General features: G+C 43.6%; 1 protein-coding gene across 3 annotated transcripts in view; it reads right to left on the bottom strand.

Moving 5' to 3' along the window:
• Window positions 1-26,427, bottom strand: part of LOC139061299 (calcium-activated chloride channel regulator 1-like) — a 332,028-nt gene that overhangs the window by 204,131 nt on the left and 101,470 nt on the right. For all 3 annotated transcript variants that reach the window (XM_070541075.1, XM_070541076.1, XM_070541074.1), the window contains one exon: window positions 12,606-12,903. In XM_070541075.1, coding sequence (XP_070397176.1) covers window positions 12,606-12,903 — 298 coding nt within the window. The remainder of the gene's footprint in view (window positions 1-12,605; window positions 12,904-26,427) is intronic.

Raw genomic sequence — 26,427 nt, 5'->3', positions numbered from 1 at the left:
AGCAACTAGGACTAGGCCATCATGCTCGCTAATGTGATATTTTACCACGTGGGCACGGCGCACGTCTGGTTGCAGACCCACGAGGAGGAACTTACCAGCTGGGACATTTGCAAACAGAAGCTCAACGATTTGTTTGGCAAGCCTGTTCGACGTCAGCGCGCCACCCAAAAGGCCCTCGCTGCGCGTGACCAGACATGCACTGAATCCTACCTCACGCACATCTAGGACGTGCTCGCTATGTGCCGCAAAGTGGATCCGAAGATCTCCGAACCTGATAAGTTTGCACTTGTCATTAAGGGCATAGCAGATGACGCCTTCCATCATCTTGTGCTCAAGAATTCTTCCACTGTGCAAGCCATTATTACCGAATGCCAGTGGCTTGAAGAAACCAAGGGTCGCCGCATTGCCCAGCCATTTCCCCGCATTCCCAACACGGTTGCTACGTCCACCTGCGAAAACCGCCGCAGTCCACCCAAGCCCAGTCGCTTTGAGGACATCCTACATATCAACCGACATGAAATAGAAGCCTCATCTCCTGTCACAACCCAAGCCCATGCCCCCGACAATCGCCAGGCTACCGTCTCATTGATCCATTCCATCGTGCGCCAAGAATTGGCCAAGGTTGGCTGGACCAACGTCTGCTCAGTTAATCGCCCTGACTACACTCCGTCCAGCACATACGCACCTGCAGCCTGAATGCCCCAGCGCGGTATCGCAACCCGGCCGAATCGCGTACTCCAGACGACAGGCCTATATGCTTCACTTGTGGCCGTATCGGCCATATTTCACGTCGCTGGCGGCCTTCGCGGAATTCGAACCCCTCGTCCTAACACCAATGCCATGGCCCTCATGCTGTTCTGCAGAAATGGGCTTCGGCAGAACATGTAATAAGGAGGGAAGATAACCGACGGCCATTATGGGTTACGGACTGGATTCCAAGAGCAGGTAAGTGTACCAGGGGGCAGCAGAAGGTTCGGTAAGCGGAGAGGATTAGGGAGTTTGCTGGGACAACATGGCCACAATTAGCACACGACCGGGGTTGTTGGAGTAGTACAGGAGAGGCCTTTGTCCTGCAGTGGGTGTATCCAGCCTGCTGCTGCTCCTGATGATGATAAGTTCTACGCCACTGAAATAGTTGAGGTTATCATGCTCAAGATTACTGCGAACTGCGAGATGACCGTCATGCAGAAGTTCTGGAATTTGTAAAGCAATAACATCATGAAGAATCAATTTACAATCACCGTGTGCTATAATACGTCAGAGAAACTATGGATGTCAAGGCAGGAAGATATCAAGTGCGGGTACCATGGAAGGAGGGCGTAACACTGGTTAACAACAAGCCAACAGCACAGAAGATGATTAAGCGGGTGAGTAGGAAATTGTACTAGGAACGCGGTGACCTGCACGCCTACGACAAGACTAGACATGACTATTTTCAGAAAGAAGTAGCAGAAAATGTCGAAAAAACTTCACGATCAGACTATAGAACAAACCCGTGTATTTTACGCCGCACTAGGCAGTGATCAAGAGAGAAAGAGCCACTACAAACATACGCGTCGTTTCGGACGCATCGTCAATCCATAACACAGTGAAGTCCCTCAATGACAAGCGCACCTTAACAACTTCATGACATGGTTGCTAATGAACTTTCCCCAGCACAGGATTGTACTGTCATCCGGAGGGCTTGGAAAAACAGTTCTGTATGTGGCGATACACAAACATTATCTAGACGGACTGCGCTTTCTCTGGTAGGAAGAAATACCAGTGAATATATGCTACGCCCGGAGATGAAGACATGGCCGGTGCCGAGGGTAACTTTCGGGACAGAACGAAGTAGCATTCTTCTAGCGGACACAATTCAGCGATATTTATATGGCATCGAAGAGCAGCACCCCGTCATCATCATCATCATCAGCCTAGTTACGCGCACTGCAGGGCAAAGGCCTCTCGCATACTTCTCCAACTACCCCAGTCATGTACTAATTGTGGCCACATTGTCCCTGCAAACGTCTTAAGGTCATCCGCCCACCTAACTTTCAGCCGCCCCCTGCTACGCTTCTCCACCCCTGGAATCCAGTCCGTAACCCTTAATGACCATCGGTTATCTTCCCTCCTCATTACATGCCCAGCCCATGCCCATTTCTTTTTCTTGATTTCAACTGAGATGTCATTTACCCGCGTTTGTTCCCTCACCCAATCTGCTCTTTTCTTATCCCTTAACATACACCCATCATTATTTCCATAGCTCATTGCGTCATCCTCAATTTCAGCAGAACCTGAAACTTTCAGAGTACTGGTAACACACAGCTGTTATACACTTTCCTTTTGAGGGATAGTGGCAAGCTGCTGTTCATAATTTGAGACTGCCTGCCAAACGCGCCGCAGCCCATTCTGATTCTTCAGGTTATTTCAGTCTCATGATCCGGATCCGTGGTCACTACCTGCCCTTAGTAGATGTATTCCCTTACCACTTCCAGTTCCTCGCTACCTATCGTAAACTGCTGTTCTCTTCCGAGACTGTTAAACATTACTTTAGTTTTCTGCAGATTAATTTTCAGATTTACCCTTCTGCTTTGCCTCTCCAGGTCAGTGAGCATGCATTGCAATTGGTCTCCTGAGTTACTAAGCAAGGCAACATCAACAGCGAATCGCAAGTTGCTAAGGTATTCTCCATCAACTTTTATCCCCAATTCCTCCCACTGCAGGTCTCTGAATACCTGCTGTAAACATGCTGTGAATAGCATTGGAGAGGTCGTATCTCCCTGTCTGACGCCTTTCTTTATTGGGGTTTTGTTGCTTTCTTTGTGGAGGACTACGGTGGCTGTGGAGCCGCTATAGATATCTTCCAGTATGTTTACATATGGCTCATCTAAACCCTGATTCCGTAATGCCTCCATGACTGCTGAGGTTTCGACTGAATCAAACGCTTTCTCGTAATCAATGAAAGCTATATATAAGGGTTGGTAATATTCAGCACACTTCTCTATCACTTGATTGATAGTGTGAATATGGTCTATTGTTGAGTAGCCTTTACGGAATCCTGCCTGGTCCTTTGGTTGACAGAAGTCTAAGGTGTTCATGATTCTATTTGCGATTACCTTAGTAAATACTTTGTACGCAACGGACAGTAAGCTGATCGGTCTATAATTTTTCCAGTCTTTGGCGTCCCCTTTCTTATGGATAAGGATTATGTTAGCGTTTTTCCAAGATTCCGGTACGCTCGAGGTTATGAGGCATTGCGTATACAGGGTCGCCAGTTTGTCTAAAACAATCTGACCACCATCCTACAACAAATCTGCTGTTACCTGATCCTCCCCAGCTGCCTACCCCCTTTGCATAGCTCCTAAGGCTTTCTTTACTTCTTCTGGCGTTACCTGTGGGATTTCGAATTCCTCTAGGCTATTCTCACTTCCACTATCGTCGTGGGTGCCACTGGTACTGTATAAATCACTATAGAACTCCTCAGCCACTTGAACTATGTCATTCATATTAGTAACGATATTGCCGGCTTTGTCTCTTAACGAACACATCTGATTCTTGCCTATTCCTAGTTTCTTCTTCACTGTTTTTAGGCTTCCTCCATTCCTGAGTCTGTTCAATTCGATCCATATTATAGTTCCTGATGTCCGCTGTCTTACGCTTGTTGATTAAATTAGAAAGTTCTGCCAGTTATATTCTAGCTGTAGGGTTAGAGGCTTTCATACATTGGCGTTTCTTGATCAGATTTTTCGTCTCCTGCGATAGCTTACTGGTTTCCTGTGTAACGGCATTACCACCTACTTCTATTGCGCACTCCTTAATGATGCACATGAGATTGTCTTTCATTGCTTCAACACTACGGTCCTCTTCCTGAGTTAAAGTCCAATACCTGTTCCGTAGCTTGATCCGGAATTCCTCTAGTTTCCTTCTTACCGCTACCTCATTGATTGGCTTCTTGTGTACCAGTTTCTTCCGTTCCCTCCTCAGGGCTAGGCTAATTCGAGTTCTTGCCATCCTATGGTCAATGCAGCGTACCTTGCCGAGCACGTCTACATCTTGTATGACGCCAGGGTTCGCGCAGAGTGTGAAGTCGATTTCATTTCTAGTCTCACCATTCGGGCTCCTCCACGTCCACTTTCGGCTAACGCGCTTGCGGAAAAAGGTATTCATTATCCGCATATTATTCTGTTCTGCAAACTCTACTAATAACTCTCCTCTGCTATTCCTAGAGCCTATGCCATATTCCCCCACTGATTTGCCTCCAGCCTGCGTCTTGCCTACCCTGGCATTGAAGTCGCCCATCAGTGTATTGTATTTTGTTTTGACTTTACCCATCGCCGATTCCACGTCTTCATAATATCTTTCGACTTCCTGGTCATCCTGACTGCATGTAGGGGCATAGACTTGTACCACCTTCAATTTTTACCTCTTATTAAGTTTCACAACAAGACCTTTGACCCTCTCGTTAACGCTATAGAATTCCTTTTGTTACCAGCTATTTCCTTATTAATCAGGAATCCGACTCCTAGTTCTCGTCTCTCCGCTAAGCCCCGGTAGCACAGTATGTGCCCGCTTTTTAGCACTGTATATGCTTCTTTTGTCCTCCTAACCTCACTGAGCCCTATTATATCCCATTTCCTACCCTCTAATTCCTCCAATAACACTGCTAGACTCGCCTCACTAGATAACGTTCTAACGTTGAACGTTGCCAGGTTCAGATTCCAATGGCGGCCTGTCCGGAGCCAGTACCCCGTACCCCGTTGTTAGTACCCCGTTGTTATTGGCAATTCCAGAAAGGAAGTTACGTCGACGGGTTTTTTTGGGAGCAGAAAAATGTTCACAAGCTGCAGAACTGTGCAAAGAAGCAAGAGGCATCTTTTTCGCAAAGCGGGGATGAATTTTTGAAAATGGGCTTTAAATGACGCCAAACTACGAAATCTCTTTAATAAAGAAGTGCAAGATTTCGATCGGAAAAACGGAAAAGGGGGAGGAATCAGTGCTTTGGGACTGAAATGTTGCTTCGCCGAAGACGTGCTGAGTTTTCAAGACACATCGCGGCGAGAATACATTGATGGTAGACAACGTTCAAAATGAGAGGTGCTTTAAGCTACAGCACGGCTGTACGACCCTGCAGACGTTCTGTCGCCATTTTTGGTTAGGGTCAAGTTATTACTACAGATAGCACTAACCACTACCAAGCCAACACCAAATAGCATGGAAGTAGTTAGCAGGGAGGCTTCAGCATCTCGATAATTACAATGTAAAATTTATATGACTGCACCAGGCAAACTGAAGCAAAAACATCGACTATAATTTTTTTTCCATATATCAGCCCAACGGTGTACGTAGCCAGCAGCACGAATAACAACAGTAAACTCAGATGAAAGCAAAGGAGTCCATTTACCCATCCCAAAAGTAGAGTCGGTCCAATAAAATAAATTACATTGGCAAACTCGAGTGATTGGCTACCTCAGCATCTGTCAGGTGAGCTAGACACCTAACTCATAAATTCACCAGGAAAGTAGGCAGCATGAAATTCCGAATTGACTCTCAAATCGTGCTTTGTTGGAGCAAGTCAAGCCATAGGAAAGAACTGTTTGTTCGTAATGGCAAAAAAATCAAGAGAAAGTCCAACGATAGTCGATGGGGTTATGCTAAAGGAAGAAAATCCTGCGGATATCAAAAAAGAAATCCTTGGGTTTCGTGTGCGAAACCCACGATATGATTATGAGCCACGCCGTAATGGGAGACTCCCGATATCTGGGCCTCCTTGGGTTCTTTAATGTAATCCTAAATCTAAGCGGACCGATTTTTTTCGCAATTCGCTTCCATCTTAGTGCGGCCGCCGTGACTGGGATTCGATTCCGTGATCTCGTGCTTACCAGACCAACAAATCCTGTGGATTTCACAAGATAATTAAGATGAAACTTACGCTGCGCAGTGACAAGGTGGAAGGGCCCCACGTGGATCGAGAGTGAACCACGAAAGCTTTATTATGAAATAAAACGGGAATTACACGATGAATGCCAAGAAGAGATCGTGGTAAGCGTGACTGTCACCATAAGTTAGGAAAAAATAATAGACCTTAACAGGTTCGGATCGTACAGAAAAACAATACTGGTTGCAGCGTGGCCGATGTCTTATGTCTGAAATATGAGGAAAGAAGCGAAAACAGCTTCACCAATAGCAGCAGGGATTGAAATGGCTATGTTGGGTCTCCTAAAACAGGAGCAGGAGACGTTGGAAAACAGTGGCAGAACAAACGACAACATGACCCTGTACCGCATCGCAGCTTCAGAGACGATGAAGACGTCAAAGAGTGCAAGGGAGCCTTCGATGCAGCAATTTCTGCTTTTCTGGAAGCATCCTATCGTATCGCCGACAAAACGTGGGTTGGCAGAACTTTTAGTACTTCATGCGCACCAAATAGCGATGTACGTTGGAGCTTTTGAAACACTGACGCATCTAAAGAAAAAGCATTAGATTGCGGAGGTCAACAGTTAGTGAGATACATTATAAAGCAAAGCATCCCATTCAGGAGACTTCATTACCGCCCAGTGGCACAAGAAATGGCACCTCTCCCGGCTGACAACATAACAAAGACAAGGCCATTCGGCATCAATGGCACATACATTGGTGGACGGCTGAATTCTCGAGAATAGGAGGACAGCAAAGCTACGAAGTTTTTTGTTCTGATATTTACTTGTGCAGTAACAACTTACAGCTGGAGTTGGGCAACTGCGTATCATCTGGAGCATACATGTAAGCCTTTCAATGATTTGAAACCAAAAGAGGATTATTTGCGATAATTTATATTAACAACGCAAGAGCATTCAAGAAGTCCGAAAAAGACAAACAAATTCTTAAGCAAGGCGAACGGATGCGTAAATACACCAGCAACCTGAAAGTCAAATGAAAGGTTATAGAAGAGTTCGCTTTATCATGGGGTGCATAATATGAAAGGTTCATCAGACGTTTGAACACGTCAATGAGGGAATCTACAGGAGCTGGACTTGAAGATTGAATACTCACACTTTTCGTCGCATATAGAAAAGTTGAAGTATTTTTTCTGCTTTTCAATCTGGGTGTAGAATCAATGTCGCGAATTATCACCCGATTTCCCCTCTCGCGCTATGTCTAAGATTTTTGAGCTTGCTCGTCAGAGCAGTTGTGTTTTACACTGAGGAACTCATTCATACCAAATCAGCATGCATTTCTTTCCCTACGTCCAACTCACAAATCTCGTAACTTCATGATATAGATCCCTGCACCGGTATTTTCACGGGGCAAGGATGACGCAATTTACTGCAACCTCAGCCAAGCTTTGGCAGTTGTCAACCCCTCACGGCTTCTGCTAAAGCTTACGCACTTTGGTGTTGACTCATCAAATGTGAATATTTTGCGCAATTATCGTCTTTATAGATTAGGTTATGTTAACGTTCATGACAAAAGGTCTTCCTGAATGGCAACCAGCAGTGTCACTCCTTTTTATTTTTATTAAAAACGTTCTTTCCGCTATTTCGAATTCTTTGTCCCTTATATGCTGATGACATCAAGATATTTAGGCATATTCCTACTCTTGATGACTGTCGCCTCCTGCAATCTGACCTGTTTTCTTTTTCCTAACGATGCAAAGATAATAATCTGACCTGGAATGCTGCTGAAGACCAAAGTAATCACTACCACATGAAAAGCAGCAAGCGATTTTCGTATTCTGTACAACAGGTATCATTATGTGAGTCCTATGAGATAATGACCTCAGTACACCGTTTGATACAACCTTACAGGTTAACTTTTCTGGTAGCATTAAACATGTTGCAATGAGAGGTATGCGCTCTCTTGGTTCTGTTTGCGAACTATTGCGGGAATTCGATTACCTTACATTGTAGTGCAAGTTCTGCAGTGTACAACAATCTGTGTACAACCACGGATGTACAACCAATCACAATCAGTGTACAACCTGCAACATCCCCTAGCAGCTATAGACTCACTGCACTAGCAAGTTGTCTAGCCAAATCCTATGAAAACGTCATAAACGTAAGACTCGCATTCATCTTTGAAACAAGAAGCCTAATAGACCAGTCTTGATACAAAAAGGGCTGCTCCACCACTGACCATCTCGTGCGACTAGAACATGAAATACTGACGCGTTTCTACACAAACAACACTGTCTCGCTGTTTTCTTTGATTTAGAAAAGGCGTTTGGTACCACGTAGCGATATGGAATTTCAAGAGACATGCCTGACCTGGGAATTCCCAGCAGAAGGTTAAATTGTCGATGTGATTTCATGTCAAATAGAACATTTCAAGTACATCTCGGCATAATACTTTCGCGCGCATTTACCCAAGAAAATGGCGTTCCACAAGGCTGCATTCTGAGCATGACACTCTTGATAGTCAAAATGAACTCTGTTAAAAGATCATCCCACCCTCCGCGGTAGAATCAACAAATGTGAAGGATTTCCAAGTGGCTTTGCGCGCTTCAAATCTACCCACCTGCCAAGGACAACTACGAAAAACAATAAATATATTGTTTTTTGTAGTTTCATTTTGTCAGCACGCAATGTGCTGACAAAACGATTTCCCTTTTCAACACATAAAACTGTTACAGTTATCTTTTCCTGGAAGCGAGGGTTACAGTGTAATCCAGTTGTCATATTGGATGGTACAACGCTGCCGGTCCAAGAAGACTACAAATTTTTAGGCGTAACTTTTGACACGAAATAGAATTTCCTGGCCCACACTAACACAAATAAAAAGCAAATAAAGCACTAAATAACACCGAATTTTCATCGTACAATCACTGGGGATCTGACTGAACATGCCTGCTACGTATATAGCATTCTCTACAATGGCTGCGTAGTTTACGGTGACGCTAGGCAGTCCTATATTAAGTGATTTCATCAAGTTCATAATCATGCCCTACGACTGGCGAGCGGTGCCTACAGAACATCGCCGGCCCAAAGTTTATACGTTGACTGTAATGGGCCTTCCTTACATCACCGCAGAGCACTACTTAGTTTCCTCTATACTGAGAATACGGTCATCACCACAACTAATAAGTTACAATATCGTGACACATTGCTGCTCCCGGGTACACTACACAAATAAACCGAACATGATTTGGCCACGTATCTTAGGACACAAATAATGCTGTCAGGCTTATCAAGTTCCTCATGAGGCCCTGAAGGTTGCTGAAAGGCCACCAAGATGACCTCGTGGTGAAATTTTACACACATTTGTGATTGGACACAAACACATATAAAGAAAAAAAGTCATTCCACAAAAACAGATGATACTACAATTCCGAGCTATTCAAGAAAAATATCAAAATTACACGGAATTTTACACTGATGGCTCTAAAACACAAGAATACGTAGGTGTCAGAATCATAACAAAATTTGTACAATAGCATTCGGATAAATAATTTTTCTTCAGTCTACCGCCAAAGCTGATGCGGTATGGACGGCAGCAAAAACAAAAAATTACCACCGAGAAGCAGATGAATGCTATCATTTATACCGATTCGTTAAGTGCACTCAGAGCTCTAAACCTCAACTCCGCGTTTTAACCCCTGCTTGGCAATATCCTAAACATGGTGACTTGTAATAAATACAGAAGAACCATACGGTTCTGACTGGTCCCACGCCATGCTGAGATACCAGGGAATGAAGCAGCAGAACACGCGTTCATGGCAATGCACAAAGGCATAACGCAAACAACACTTCAATACGAATACAGTATCCGAGCGATTCATAAGGCCCTGGCATCAAGTGGACACTAGAATGCGAATGCATAAACAACAAATTACACACAACAAAACCCCTTCTATGCGAGCGGAAGTCGGGCATTCACCAGCAACGCTTATATGAGGTTATCCTATGTCGACTTCGGATTGGGCATTAACACCAGACACATACTTTTCTACTTCAAAACGAAAACTCGCCTTATATAACCTTATATAAACTTAGGTCTCTAGTACCAAACTGACTAAAGCTCCAGTTATATTATTCACTAGTTCATTCTCATCTCAATTACTGTCTCTTAATATGGGGTACGACTTCAGGAACGAACCTTGAAAGGTTGAAAATTATACAAAAGAGAGCTGTTCGCTGCATAGAAAATCTGGAACCAACTGAACACACTGCGCCATATTTTATCAAGCCTAAATTGCTTACTGTCAACCAACTTTTTAATGTGAAGCTCGCCTTGTATATTCGCAAAGAAATTGGAAATGAATTGACTAGTTATATGGCTCAGTGCTACCCTACTAATGTTCCCTATGATCTCCGACACGAGCGATTTAGAATATCGTTATTCAGAACCATTTACGGTAATCAAACATTGCTCTACCTTATACATAACTTTCTCCGCAACAATAGTCATATCCACGAACTTATCGAAAACTGTACTTCTATCCACAGTTTAAAGAAAAATGTTACAATGTACTTACTGTCCTGGTGCTCTGTCCTAAATAAGTTCTTGATTAAAAAAAAAAAACTTTTTATTGTTCTATAACCTCTGTGTTCTGCTGCGTTTTCTAACAGTTATACATCGTTAGGAATTATGTTACATGTTGTATAACGCTTGCACAAACTTTGTACTTTTTAATATGTTGCCAATTATGTACGCGTTTGTGCTTCTTATGTGTTGTTGTTGTTGCATTATTGTGTGATTCCGTTACTCAATTTAAAATGCCTAATCACGATATTACCTCTGTTCATGAAAATCTTTTTGTGGCGCTTTAATGTACAAAGCCATTGTTTTTCTCTTTTCTCACTGCTTCTGAGCAAATGTACGGGTGGAGGGACTTTAGTCAGGCAGAGCTCATCTGCCTTTTAGTCCTTTCAACCCAGGCAATGTATGTCTGAATAAACGAACTGAACTGAACTGAACTAATTGCTAGAAGTTTCATGAACCACTTAGAGTAATGCACAGTATTATGACATGTCCACACACTGAAACACAGAGACGGAAGCTTCTACAGAATCTCTATAACTTACACATACGTTTAGACCCCTCCTCAGTACTGGAAGATCATCCGCTAGTGCGCTTCACCGACTTGTTGAGCTTTTTAGAAGGAACCGGTTTTGTGTACAGGCTATAAGCTAACGCAGCTTTCGCTGCTTTAACATTTCATTTCCTAATGTCTTTTGGGTGTTGCAATATAGCCTTCGTCACTCTTGCGTCATTACACCCGAATTTACCAACTATGACTGAATGGCTCTAGAAAGCGCTTTAAAACATATATCATTATCGCTTTGCTAACGCTGACAGTGGGTCTAGTTCTAGCACTTTAATAATTTCGTAACTTTTCTTACTCAGCTGCCGACTTGATGGCGCTAAACATCGGTATCTTTTGAAGCTTCTTCACGAAGTCATTACCAGCCTCGAACTCCTCAGTTGCATAACGCTTCGTATTTCGCGCATGACCACCAGCTATACATGTAGCTGATGCAAATTTCCATGTCCCTATAAGTCATCCTCATCACTCAACCGACCACAAAATGGTGAGTCTTCGTAAGGATTAGTTTCATAACGTCAATATATTTCATAACTCACTGTCCTTGTTCTTAGATTTGCATTGTTGCTTCATGGTTTCAGACATTTTTGAACTGCCGTCCGGCACTTTTATTTATTTACCTCGAATTTTTATATATTTTGAAAATTTTCATAATTTGTTCGAGTTATGTATTGTGTGTTTAAAGCATATAATTTCGTGGCAGTCTTTTGTTAATAATATCCTTGCTTTATATATAACTGTTTAAGCGTTGCTGCTTCATGGTTTCAGACATTCTTGAATTGCCGTCCGGCTCTTTTATTTATTTACCTCAAATTTTGTTGTATTTATACAATTTTCATAATTTGTTCGGTTTATGTATTGTGTTTTTAAAACATATAATTTTGTGGCAGTCTTTTGTTATTAAGATCCTTGCTTCATTTATAACTCTCTAAGTATTCTTGCCGCAGCACCGAGACGTTAGGGTTTGTCTTGAGCCACGTCACGTAATTAAGCGATGGATTTTAATTGTATCGTGGATGCATTGACAAATGTTGTATTTCAATCCTTACCCACCGTGGTTGCTCAGTGCCTATGGTGTTTGGCTGCTGAGCACAAGGTCGCGGGATCGAATCTCGGCCACGGCGGCCGCATTTAGATGGGGGCGAAAGGCCGAAACACCCGCGTACTTAGATTTAGGTGCACGTTAAGGAACCCCAGGTGGTTGAAATTTTCAGAGTCCTCCCCTACGGCGTGCTTCATAATCAGAAAGCGGTTTTGGAACGTAAAACCCTATAATTAAAGTAAACTTCATTCCTTGCGTTTGCTAGATGTGCAGACAATCATTTTTTATTACCTCCCGTTTAGACCCTTTCCCCGTTTTCGTTGTCGGTATTTGTTTTTTTTTTATACTTCATTTTCTGTACATTTTGTCTATAGTATTACTTTTAAGGGGCTCCAGGAGAAAAATTCTTTGCTGTTTCTGGGCACCGTATTAAACGTCTAATAAATGTATTATTATTATTATTATTATTATTATTATTATTATTATTATTATTATTATTATTATTATTATTATTAATTTTGTTGTTGCTGTTACACAAAGCTTGACAGAAAATTTCCGTACCTGCTCCGTCTAAGCTGTCTCGCCCTGAGTTCAAATCCGCTAGGACGTTGGTGAAAATTCGAATGAAGTCCCCACGTTTTCCACAAGGCCTACGTTGTTTTGCAGCGAACGAATCTGCTTCTTTATCTGTTTGGGGTAGTTCAACACGGACATCACTTTTTGTGAAGCATTGATTAGGTACTTCGGTAACTTCCTTCCTTCTTTTCCACTTCTTTGGGCGTAGCAAAGTTACATTCTTGATGAAAACCCTGCCTTCCGTGGCAACATGGAGGAACTTGGAGGATGACTCTAGTAGGACCTGCACATTAAAACAGAGTGTTTTATTCTGCCAAAGTGCACCTCAGCTCACAAAATACACAAACACGTACACCAACAAGTAAGTAAGAATAGCCTAACAGCGGTAAACGTGCCCATTTTCAGTAATCTATTTCTTATGCGGATATCATGCATACGGCAATACACGGAGCCAGCGTCCAATAACCATAACACAAATTTAAGCGTCCTCTGCATTCTGACCAATGAGCCACCGGTTACATATATTTAGCAAACCCTGTCCCGTGGCCGTGAACTTACTACAGGAAAACAGCCCTCTTTTTCTCCGGGGGCAACAAAGAGGTATGTATTGCAATGCCGCTTACACCTGTTTTGCGATAGCTTCTCACAGGGCGGCCATCATCCTCCTCGCCACCTCTGGCGCATCGTGATCACCGCGCTGGATTAACATTACCGGCACCGATATAGCCGAACCTCCTCCTTTTCCACTATCACAAGCAAGACTTCCTGAGAGCCTTGTGCGCCCTCTAAGTCACACGGATTCCACCAGAGACAGTTACAATTAATCACATGCATGTCAACGAATATCGAATGTCAGCTCCGGTGACTTTACGAAGTGTTGATATTCTTACTCTGTACTGTTCTTTTTATCTGTTACCCATTCCTTTGGACATTCCTTCTATTGCGAAACATTTACAAACATGGAAGTTTTATTAAACCCCTAAGCAACTTAAGAATCGTTCCTCTGCAAAGTAACTGAACTTACTGGCATTTTGAAGTTCAGTGTTTGACGGAAGCCCGTCTGGTCGGGATGAAACATGGTTAAAAGGGTAAACAAAAACCCGGGGCACTTCGCCGACCAAATAAAGATTTCCTCATGATCCAGGCTACGCCACACACTCTGAACAGGAGCGATGGCAATCTGCCGTCAGTGTATGCGTGCTGCCTGCGTCACGTGCTCTAGACTATTTAAGCGAGCTGCTCGAGCACCTTTGTTTATTTTACCTGTGAACAAGGCTCCCGTGTGGGAGCCGAAACGTCTTCTTTTCTTTTAAATCTTTATTTGGTCGGCGAAGTGCCCCGGGTTTTTGTTTACCCTTTTAACCATTACTGGCATTTTCTTTACACGAAATATTTTACCTTGCCCTTGCAGGGGGCACGTGTAGCGCAATCATTACAGTAGCGACGGCGTCAATTACCTAACTATCGAGCGCTGCAAGAGAACACGTTTAGCACGCAGCTGCACCATCGTCATCGTAGCGATTCCTTAGCTGCTTTTAAAGGGACACTAAAGGTTACTATTAAGTAAACGTGGACGGTTGAAATACCATCCCAGAAACCTCGAAACGCTTGTTTCGTGCCAAGAAGAGACTTATTTTAAGAGAAAATGCGTTCTGAAGCGTCCGCGTACCTCTAGCGCAGTTCAAATCGCCCGCCCTTCGATCGAGGAGTACTGACATCATGGTCTCATAGTGACATTGCGCCATCGGTGAGTAGAACGGCGTCCGCAGACGGCGCTACAGCTTTTCTGTGCAAAACGCAAACGCGCGGCCAGAAACAGAGCCAAGACAGAGCCGACAGCAGAGCGAAAGCGGGAGTATGGTGGCTAGCGGTAGGATAAACGCGCTACCATGGGGCTCTTGCATTGCCCACGAGGCGCTGCGAGAAAGGTGCTAAAAAGCGCCCTCTGTCCTAAAATGGGTCGTACCGAGCTCGGTCGTCTGCTTCGGAAAGCACGTTTACAATATGGACCCGCCACTTTCGGTTGTGTTGTAGCACGGCCTGCTGCGTATATCGGGCGTCGAAGATTTTTTTCAGGGGTGTGACGCTGCGTAAAGGCAAGGAACTATGCAGTGCCGAATACGTGTACGCCGTTCAAGAATTAGGCGGCGAAGTTTTAACACGGTGTCAATCGCAAGTGAAGCGAGTCGCGTACGAAGTGGAACTACAGGTAAGGTTCGCACGCTAGCTGCTAGATTCAGGCGCACAAATGCGAGGCAATGCGTGCTATAAATGAATCTACAGCAGTGATAAGCAGACATCATGTGTACGGAGCTGCTCGAGCACACGACGATACGCGCCGCGATGTACGAACTGCTCGAGCACACGATCGTACGCGCCGCGACGGCAGCGGTCTTTCCACATACCGCCAAGCGGCGGGCCTCCTGAATTCTTAGTTTAATGCATGACGCTAAACTGATGCAAGGGATATGAGCTCGCACGTACGTGCGAATCGTGCTGTAGCGCGAGCTTGCGCGCTGGTCGCTTAATGTAGCTTTTAATGACAGCGCTCGAACATCGATGTGCTGCAATCAATACTGCCTTGCTGCGCTGCCTCAACGTGCTGGCTTCAGATCAAGGATGAGCGCATTTAACTCTCTTAACCTGTGCTGTGCTGTTCGTAATGGAGTAGTGAATTGTCATCGAATCAGCCCGACCGTTTGTGCTCATTTGCACACACTTCACCACTTCGCATCGGTCGAACTGTTAATTGTCGCTGTGGCTGGGTCTCGAATCGTGAATTACCAGCCATGCCTGCTGCTATGTCGGTCTGCTGTCGGGACTGTAGGTGCAAAAGACCGAAATTTCGAACGCAGATAATCAAGCAAGCTTCAAGACAGGTGAAGCAGTCAGCATGGCACGAAGTTTCGCTTACTCTGCGCGACGAACTGCAGCTATGCAGCGCACCCGACGCTCCACTTCGTGAGGCCTTGAAGGAAAACGGTAGAATCTGATGTTGGGATTCAGACCTTCTTGTTCATGGCAGCCCACGACGCAGAAGTATTGACGGTGACGCCTTTTCGAGGCTGGGCTAGGTCTCTCCGGATCGGCATCACCAATTCCTTCTACTCCCAGCATTACGTCCCACGGCACACGGAGAGTCCGTTTTCGTTAAACTATAGGCTGCGGCGAGCTCGCAGCGTGGTCGGCATGGTCCGTGAGAAGTGACGAGCCTTTTCGCACTCGCAACAGGGCATAAAAAAGTGCGAATCGACGCAAAACTCGGCCTAGAAACGTGCTTCGCCATAGCCAGGGCTCAATAAGACCCAAGCTGGTACAACCCAGATGTCGTTTCCCGCACCGCCACCAGGCGCCGCTACTATACCTCAAACTGGTCCAGCGCAAGACGCCCATAATCTGGTACTTCATTCTATGACGCAAACTTCGACACTCGTCGCAATGGACCCTGACACCGACAGATTGGCTCGCGATGGTGGGCTCAACTTCAGCGATTTGAGCACTGACGAGCGTGACCTGCTGCTGAGGGCTCGCGCTGCAGGCGTCGTTGCGTATTACGACGGCGGCCTCGACACCGGCTCTGCGGAGCGGGAAGGCAACGAGGGCTTCCCACGACATCACATGGACGTGGCATTCTCGCTGCTTGTTCCAAATGAAAGTTTCGCGAGCCAGCAGAACCCTCACAGCACGACGCGATAACCAAACTACTGAAACTCCAAAGCATGCGCGGCGCAGAGTCGAGCGCACCGAGTCGAGCGAAAACGAAACCTTTCGAACACCCATACTGAAGGGTAACGTCGAAATGTTATTTTTTCTTAGAATCGAATTGACGTAGACACGTAACATTTTTTCCGTCTTATAATCGAATGAAATGATATTTTAATACGAGTAGTTTAGTATTAGTAACACAAATTATGAGGAGTGCTTTCGTGATGGGCTAGTACCGGAATGTCGCTGGGGGGTCTCAAATCGTGTCATGCATTTACCTAAATTTCTCGGTTACTAAAGCTCTGTTCTCGATTATATTGATGCTTTAGACGTTCTAGAACATTGCTCTACCACTTTACCTTGAGTTTCTGGTAATCTTTAGTGTCCCTTTAGTACCGCCGCATCCATGTCAGGGCCGGCTTATGTAATAAACATCGCACCTCTAAGTAACTAAGTTGCCGCCTCTTTAACCTCCGCCTGACGACTAACAAACATTTGAATCTCCTGGTTCGCAAAAACATGAAAACGAAGCATTGCTCGCAAGTTTTCCAGTCAATAAATATATTATACGAGCGTGGTTTACTTCCAAAAAGAATTTTTTTAAGTCTTAAGCATCCTTGTCAAGGCTTACATGCTCTTTGGGCACAAAGGGCGGGTTCCTTAGCAGCTGGAGAACTTGTTTTTTCAAATTATTAGTTACATGGCTATACTTTAGAGCGCAGAAGGAATACAGCAGAAAGTAACGAGCTATGGTGGATCGGTAGAAACTTCAGTAGCACCACTTCCGATAACGCGTCCTGTTCTGCTGAGCCTGTATTAGCGTTTTCGCAGTACTGCTCTTCAGCATTCATATATCCTTCCATTTGATGATGTTGCTGTGCTCTCTAGAGAGGTATTTCGGGTACCTAGGTGCGAAGTCTCTGCGTTTTCGGCATATTTTTTTCAACGTGTTCACTCCTCGAATAGTGTTCACGCCTCGTCACAAACAATGGGGTGGGTCCTCTGAACTGCCAAGCAGCCACCTAAGATGCTTCAGCGCATAGGTACCTAAAGCAAGTTTGGCGCGATATCCGTCAAACCCGCGTCAGCGTCGATACCCTGACAAGCATAACGTGTTCAAGAATTCGTAATGATCACTACGAACGGGTGGATATCTGATTTTCCCTTTATTAACTACGAATAGAACCATTCAGGTACCGAGCTCCTACTTTGCAGATATGGTATGGTTTAGAGACATATAGGCTTCAACTTGTTTCATATTTAGTATAACATGCAGTAGTGAGAGTGACCATATATATTTGCGAAATTTAGCGTATATTTTAGCGAAATCTTCCTTTTTATAAATACTCGTCGCAGAAAAAGAACTAATGCTGACACCGCGCTGTGCGGGAATCGATGTTATGCCAAATGCCTTGCAGCTTTTGCAGAATCCCAAACAGCACATTTGGGCTTCTGCAAAGCTATAGCCGGTGGACAAACGTGTTTGCGTAAATGCATCTGCTGCACATGTGGCGCGAGCATGCGTATGTCAGGACAGCGGCAACATGACGACCACGTTGGCGATGGTCGTATGACGGCAACGGCATGATTACTACGGCGGCCCTCGACTCGAATTTACACTTGGTGATAATTCGTTTTTTAATAAATATTGAATGGGTGTAAGCGAGCGTGGTACAACTTGTGACCTCATTTTTGACTAGTTGTTAGACAATCGCACGAACCATGTATATGTCGCCATGTCAATGGCAATACACGCATGGAATTTGTACTCCATTGAAAAAAATGCAACGGTGTTGGCAATAACGTGACACGACTTCGCACAATTTCTGCATAGCTTTAGCTGTTACGAACAAAGAACTAGCGAACTAAGGAAGGTGGGCTTGCTTGAGGTTGGTGTGACGGGATACAATTTAACGAAATGTAGACACCGCTGTGGGACGTCGATTCACAGCAGGTGAAGTGAATTTTTAAAACGGCCAACTCACTGTCGAAAAAAAATTAAGGGCTTAGTAAAGCGACAAAACACTAAGAAGCAAAGATAAGTCGCAAGGATATAAGACACGCCCCAAATTATAACCCTTGATTCGCACACTTTGTTACATAAAAATGCATTTTGGTTAGAAACAACATAAATGAGTGATAACTCAAACGCAGCTAAACAGCTAAGCTACGAATATGTACACTTTGACCGAAACACACTTTTTGTAACTGCAATATCAATTACATGGAGACTCCCGGCGAAATTTTGCCTTCACCGTCATCGTTGATGTTGCCGTAAGACTCCACATATATTTCCGTATATATGTACTTATCCATGACATGCAGTATATATTGCTAGCACTATTTGTGGCCACAAGCGGGATTTGCGGCCACAGGCAGCATATACTGAGTTGTGCGTTTTCCTGTCATAGGTTGACTCGTGCTTGCCACCGTGTGCTGCCTGGCCGCCCATCATCAAAAACCGAAGCTCTGCATCACCTGAAGATTATCTTGGTTCCGCAGCGAACTTCACGAGTATGCATCGCCGGTATCGGAAGCAGTGCCACCTGAACCTATAAAGGCACCAGCACTGCAGCAACTCGTTGGGCTTGGCGGCCACAAGCAGCATGTGCTGAGTTGTGCGTTTTCCTGTCATAGGTAGGCCATAATGTTGAGTTGTTCGATTAGCCCTAGGTGATTTTTGTGGCCGTTGATTCCCCGTCTATGTGCCTTTTTGATGTTCAAATGGGTGTTGATCTGTGCACATACCACGCACGCATTGGTTTGTTTGCATGCCGCAGTCACAGTGGGGATGAACGTTTACATGACAGCTCGTGCTTTATTTGCGCGCTTAGCCCCAGACCCTCATAGACATTGCTGTGCATTTGTCTCACTCTGCTCTTGCTTCGAGCTGGAGACGTAGCGAGTAACCCTGGGCCCAAGATTGAGGACGTGCTGCCCTTTCTGAAAGAGTTTCGTGAAGAAATTTCGTCCGATTTGGAACAAGTTAACGAACAAATTGCAAGCCTAAATACTCGGGTCACCACCATTGAAAAAAAATTAGTAGTGTACAAAAATCAGAAAGCACTTTGTCACTGTCAAGAATTTTGTTCAGCAAGTTAAGACAAACATATCTAAAACAAATGAAGAACTCGTCGATGTTGTGGACGACATAAGTAACAGAATGAGGAGCAATAACTTTATAATCACTGGTATACCCGAAGAGGGCCATGAAGGATATGCCGAATCCGAAGCCATTGTGAAGGAATTTTGTGCCACTCACTTGAACGTCAACTTTGGAGACATTGAACGTACTTATCGTATTGGTCAGCGCCGTCACAGTTTTCACCATTCTATTATAATTAAATTCCTCAACTTTAAATCTAAAACAGAAGTCCTACAAAATCCCACAAAATGAAAAAGTTCGAGTACCCTAAAGTATCGATAGAAGAAGACTTTTCGCCGAAGGTACAGTTGGCTCATAGGAAGTTGCGCGAATTTGCTAAGAGCAATCGTGAAGGAAACGAACGTTCTTGTATTTGCTTTATGTCTCTACATTTTAAAGGTTCTGTTTACCGGTTTGATTCAGTCACTAATAATGTTGTACAAGTTGCTGCAAGGAACCAACCTTCCAGTAATTGACGAAAAACAACTGAGAGGCGTACGTTTGCGTCCGTACATGCCGCCCCATTGCTCTTGGCAAATTTCCGCAGCCCTTTCCATAAAATGGATGCACTGAAAACGCTCATACATTCTTGCACCACAGATATAGTAATAGGTACGGAAAGGTGGCTTTCCAGTGACATCACTAACAGCGAACTTGCACTTGACCCATCTTTTGCAATCTTTTGAAAGGACCGGGAAGGCTTCCGAGGAGGCGGATTTATTGTGGTCATAAAAGATGACTATCAACCGTCTCTAGTGATAATCTACTCTCTTCTTGAAATAGTGTGGGTCTCTGCACGTATCGGACATGCGCAATGTGTCATTGGTGAATGCTATAGTCCACCTGATAGCCATTTGGAATTTGTTCATTTTTTTAATGACGCTCTACAACAGGTGTTATTCCAGTTCTCAAAATGTATACTGATATTAGGCGGTGACTTTAATTACCCAGGTATCGAGTAGTCAACCACTTCCTTAAAGGAAAATAGCAACAGATCTGAGTGTCTTCATTTTCTACAAACCTTGTATTTGCATCACTTAAGTCGTGCGCGACCCCACTCGGGGTAAACACATACTAGATATTATTAAAAAAAATCCAGACCATGCAGCGACACATGTGCTAGAACCATTAAGTGATCACAGGGTGGTGCCATGTTCATTTGCATTGAAACCTGCCGAGAAATATACAGCGAAAAAGTGCATTCTCAACTATGCACGCGCCGACATTCGCAGAACGATTGGTATGTTAGCCTCATTTACAGCCGACCTTGCAAACAATTTTCAAAACAGAATTGTAGATGATAACTGAAGCTTGTTCCACGATAAACGCAAAGAAGTTGAGACTACAGGTATACCAAAAATGACCATCAGCTCAAGGCAGAGCAATCCGTGGTTTAACAGCGAAGTGAAGAAGTGTGTAAACGAGAAAAAGAGAGCGTTCAGGAAAGCTGGCCGAAGCAATACTCCAGAAGGCTGGCAAAATTACAAAACCAAAGCGCGCCATACAGAAACTAGAATTCTCGAAGCTAATGACAACTTTTTTATTTGCACCCTTCCGAATATGATAAAAACTGATCCAAAAAAAGTTTTTGCAAGTAGTTAACACAAAACCAAATCACAGTGCTCCCTTACTAATTTCCGAAAACGGAGCAGTGCTTAACACATAAGACGGCACAGAATTATTTAACAAATGCTTCTCTGCAGTTTTTACTACCGAACTGCCACTTGATAACACTCATATATTTGAACAACCATCTATTCAATTCCCTTTTTCATTCATCTCAATAACGGAACATGGTGTCTCTCGTGCAATTGACGGGCCTTCTCATCAAACCTGCCCAGGTCCTGACGGTATAAGTGCTATACTTCTAAAATTAGCCTCGCGCTACTCTTCAGTTTTGTTAACTCTCAATACAGGGTTCCTACGGGAAGATTGGAAATCAGCATTAGTGATACCGATATTTAAATCTGGTGGTACAGCAGACCATAATAATTACAGACCTATATTACTGACATCTATTAGCTGCAATTTATTGGAACACTAACTATACTCTAATAGCATGCAATAGAATATTCTCTACGATAATAACCTGCTCCTCAATAACCAACATGGCTTTCGCCAAAAATGGCTCATGTCAGACGCAAATTTAGGAACTTGTAACAGATATTCACATTTCTTTGCACAGATTGATTAGTACACATGTAATTTCTATTGACTTTTCTGAAGCTTTCGACCGAGTACCTTATAATCGACTAAAACTGAAAGTTAGAAACCTACAGCTTGACTACAACACGACGCGATAGATTGAGGAGTTCCTAAAGAACCAGTTTCAAGTAATCAGTCTAAACAACTGCTTTTCTAACTGCACTCACGTCACTTCGAGAGTTCCTCAAAGATCCGTCCTTGAGTTCCTCAAGGACGGATCCAATGACATCGCAACTTATATTACCTCATAAATATATCTCTTCGCAGATGACTGCATATTGTATAATGAAATAGGCTGCCCTACCAACATCTCTGTGCAGCAGTCTGATTTAACAAAACTAACTGACTGGTGTGATACATGGCGGATGGAAATTAACATAGCCAAAATTAAACACCCGACATTTGCTTCGATAACTCGACCTACCTCTGACGAACATGCTATACGTGGTATTACTGTTGACTCATTATCTTCAATCAAGTACTTGGGTGTCCTGTTTACCTCCACTTTAGGCTGGAATGCTCACATTTACCACATCACCCCAAAAGCGTGCAAAAAACTCGGTGACCTGAAACGGCACTTACACTTTGCTAACACAGATACCAGACTTCGTGTATACAGTTCTCTTATCAGACCTTGTTTAGAATATGCGTCCATATTTTGGCACCCCCATCACTCTAATCTCACGAACCTACTCGAATCAGTTCAAAATAAAGCTGCGCCGTTCATCTTAACTTCATACTCTCGATATAAATGGGTGTCCGACTTAAAGAAATTACTTAATCTGCCTTCACTTGATATGCGCAGGAAATTATCACGGTTGTCCTTATTCCGTAGCCATTAACACAGCAACATCGCATTCGCTCGAGCCCCTACATATTCTTCCCGCTCCCCAAATTTGGACCCGCAGAGACCATGTTCATAAAGTGAAACCTATATTTGCCAGGACTAACGGTTATCGAAATTCGCCTCTAGTTTTATCTATTGCCGAATGGAACTCGCTACTTGCAAACATTGTCTCGCTTACGGAATCATCATGATTTAATGCTGCACTGCTAACCTGTTTAGAGTTTATCAACCTGTCCGAGCCCACATTTGCTTCAATATTTACTTAAACAGTGTTTGTACGTGCTTGGCATTGTATAAAATTCAATCTGTTTCAGCTGATATGTATCTGTGTAGGCTGTTTACCTAAATCATCATTCGATTGTGTTTTTAAACTCGTGTTCTGATGGGTACTGAGTGTTTGCATCGCATTTTAGCTTCTTATGCGTACTTCACGGTACTAAACATTGTATAAACTCCGTTTCCCTTTTATTTATTTATTTCCTTTTTATTTTTGTTTGCTTCTGCTAGATGTTCAAATCATTTTTTTATGGTTCCCAATGCCTTCATACATTTGCATTGTATATATTTCACTTATGCTTGAACTTTTTCGTCCCCCCTTATGTAATGCTCTTACGAGCCCTTAGGGTACTCTAATAAGTAAATAAAATTATTAAATAAAATTGTCTCACTGAAATTATTCACACTGCGTGTTGTGTTCATGGCTATATTATTTCTCAAACCATTGAGAACGGCAGCCAGCAAACATAACATTAAAAGCGCATGTAATTTATCCTACGTATTCTAAGACAAATAAAATATAGAAGTGGTAAAGAATGATAACGATCACACATGAAAGTGACGTAAATTTAATGGCGCGGCTCATTACGGGCAGAGTGGCGGCACCTGTGTCATTGCAGACCCTGCACGGCCTGTTGAAACATACAAGGATGCCAGAAATTATGGCGCATCAGCGTTAGTCAAAACCGCGTAAAGTTAGAGCACCACTTGAGAAGGTCTAGCGCAACGCTAAATCTTCCTATCGCTGTCAGTGCTTCACCTTTCGAGCGACACTGCTCATTTTTGGAGCATACGATGGTCACTGTCAGTTTTATATGGTAGTGATGCAACAACTTGTCAAAGATAGTCTAGGCGTAGCCATGCCCATTAGGCGAGCTAGGAAGTGAGAAAGGGTAAAATAAACATATAAACAGCTTAACAAGGTACGAAAAATGATGTCGCTGGCAGTAGCTTACTTATGAAACAGTAGTGATACCAGCGATCAAACAGATAATTCGATGGTGGATATAAAACAATATTATTGACAGAATTTTTTTTATCATTTATTCAACCGTTTTCCGGGCACCATATTCCACGCGCTGGCACCTAAATGTATCTTAAGCGCAAGTTGCGCCTACGTGTACCGGAACTTTTTTCGGATGTTATTACTGATTCACGTTGGTAACCTGCGTGGTCGGCCACCCTTCTGCAACGAGATTGCAAGCGTGACGAGAATTGTGTTTTATTTTGTGGAGACACACGGGCACCAGTGATTGTCCTGGAACTATGGAACTGCCACGTACGAATAGCCGACGCACTTGACCCGTTGATCAGGTTTCGGTGATCGCCAACTTTGCCCACTGCTATTGTTGTGCTTTCAGTGCCACTTGGTTTTTGTACACATGTTTGCCGAATAAAGAAATTCATTTCAAACTCAGTTTTCACATTGTCTTACTCTATGTCGTCAGGATGACGTATTAACAATGAATTCGGAAAACCATGCCAGTGTTGCTACTAGGAGATATTATGCGAATCTGATGAATCGAAAAGTGAGTGATTACATGCTTCTCTATAGGTGGACCTTTGCGAAAAACAGAACTTTATTGTAGTAGGTAACCAAGAACAAAGGTCTAATGAACAGGTAACGCGGCAATCCAGAAATAGGCGGAGATGTTTCGACTAGGCCTTATACTTAGTAACGGTTTACTAACGACTACACTGATCAGGATAGATGAACAAAGAACAGATAGCCTGGGCAGCCTGACACCATTCAATGACATGATGCAACTTTAGACAAATACTTAAATCTTAGTGATATGCAGAATACAGTGACATGAAAAATCATTAAGAAAATTCACGCGCATTCCACAGCAGCCAGTCATACTAAGGAACTGCTATACGTTCTACCGCAGTAAATCAGACAATGGTGGCCAGAAATTATTTAGGTTGAAAACAGAGATTGTGTAAGTAACCGAACAACTAAGTAAAATAAGCTATAGAAGAGCTATAAGCAATTTATATGAGAATAAGCTATATATTAAAATAGCTATAGCTAAGAGGACCGTGGTTCGAATCCCGGTGCAGCGCAATTTTCCACCGCATAAAAAAATCTACGTGCTGATATATTTGCATAAACAGTCCTGGAGTGCAGCCTGATTCCGGTGACCAGAAGCGGTAACGCACTCCCTCACCAGAGCAGAATTGGCCACCCTGGTGCAGAACTTGGTCACAACCTCCTATATGTATACAACAATGAAAGCCCGGGCCTCAGTCCTCGGAGGCTGCGATGCAACTGACCACGGCGGCGGTCAGTCCTGTGACGCTGCAGAGGGTGCTAACAATACTTGGGTCCAAACAGACCGCCATTGCAATCTGAAACTCGGAACGTAAAACGCTAGAACGTTATCTAGTGAGGCGAGTGTAGCAGTGCTATTGGAGGAATTGGAGGGCAGTAAATGGGATATAATAGGGCTCAGTGAGGTTAGGAGGCCAAAAGGAGCATATACAGTGCTAAAAACGGGCGCGTCCTAGAATAGAACTGGCAGAACTTTGAAAGTTAATCAACAAGCGTTAGCCAGCTGACATAAGGAAATATATGAATAGAATTGAACACGCTCTCAGGAACGGAAGAAGCCTAAAAGCACTGCAGAAAAAACTAGGAATTTGGCAAAAATCAGATGTATGCGTTAAGAGAAAAAGCCTGCAATAGTATTACTAATATGGATGACATAGCTCAAGTGGCTGAGGAGTTCTATAGTGATATATACACTACCAGTGCCGCCCACGTGCCACCCACGACGATTATGGAAGAGAGAATACTCTAGAGGAATTTGAAATCTCACATGTAACGCCGGAACTATAAAGAAAGCCTTGGGAGCTATGCAAAAAGGGAAGGCAGCTGGGGAGAATCAGGTAACAGCAGATTTGTTCAAGGATGGTGGGCAGATTGTTCTAGAAAAACTGTCCACCCTGTGTACGTAATGTATCATGTCATCGAGTGTACAGGAATCTTGGAAAAACGCTAACATAATCCTAATCCATAAGAAAGGGGATGCCAAAGACTTGAAAAATTAGAGACCGATCAGCTTATTGTCAGTTGCCTACAAACTATTTACTGAGGTAATTGCAAATAGAATCAGGAACAGCATAGACTTCTGTCAAGCAAAGGAGCACGCAGGGATAAGTAAAGGCTACTCAACAATTGACCATATTCACACTATCAATCAGCTGATAGAGAAATGTGCAGAATATAATCAACCCTTATATACAGCTTTCATTGATTACGAGAAAGCGTTTGATTCAGTCGAAACCCCAGCCATCAGAGAGGCATTACGGAACCAAGGTGTAGACAGGCCATATGTAAAATTACTGAAATCTATTTATAGTGGCTCCAGAGCCACCGTAGTCCTCCATAAAGAAAGCAACAAAATCCCAATAAAGAAAGGCGTCAGGCAGCGCGATACGATCTCTCCAATGCTATTCACAGCGTGTTTACAGGAGGTATTTAGAGACCTGGTTTGGGAACAATTGGGAATAAGAATTAATGGAGAATACCTAAGTAACTTGCGATTCGCTAATGATATTGCCTTGCTTAGTAGCTCAGGGGACTAATTGCAATGCATGCTCACTGACCTGGGGAGGCAAAGCAA

This window comes from Dermacentor albipictus, chromosome 6 (genome assembly GCF_038994185.2).
Source record: "Dermacentor albipictus isolate Rhodes 1998 colony chromosome 6, USDA_Dalb.pri_finalv2, whole genome shotgun sequence".
Lineage (NCBI taxonomy): Eukaryota > Metazoa > Arthropoda > Arachnida > Ixodida > Ixodidae > Dermacentor > Dermacentor albipictus.
This window is presented reverse-complemented; position numbering and strand designations above follow the sequence as displayed.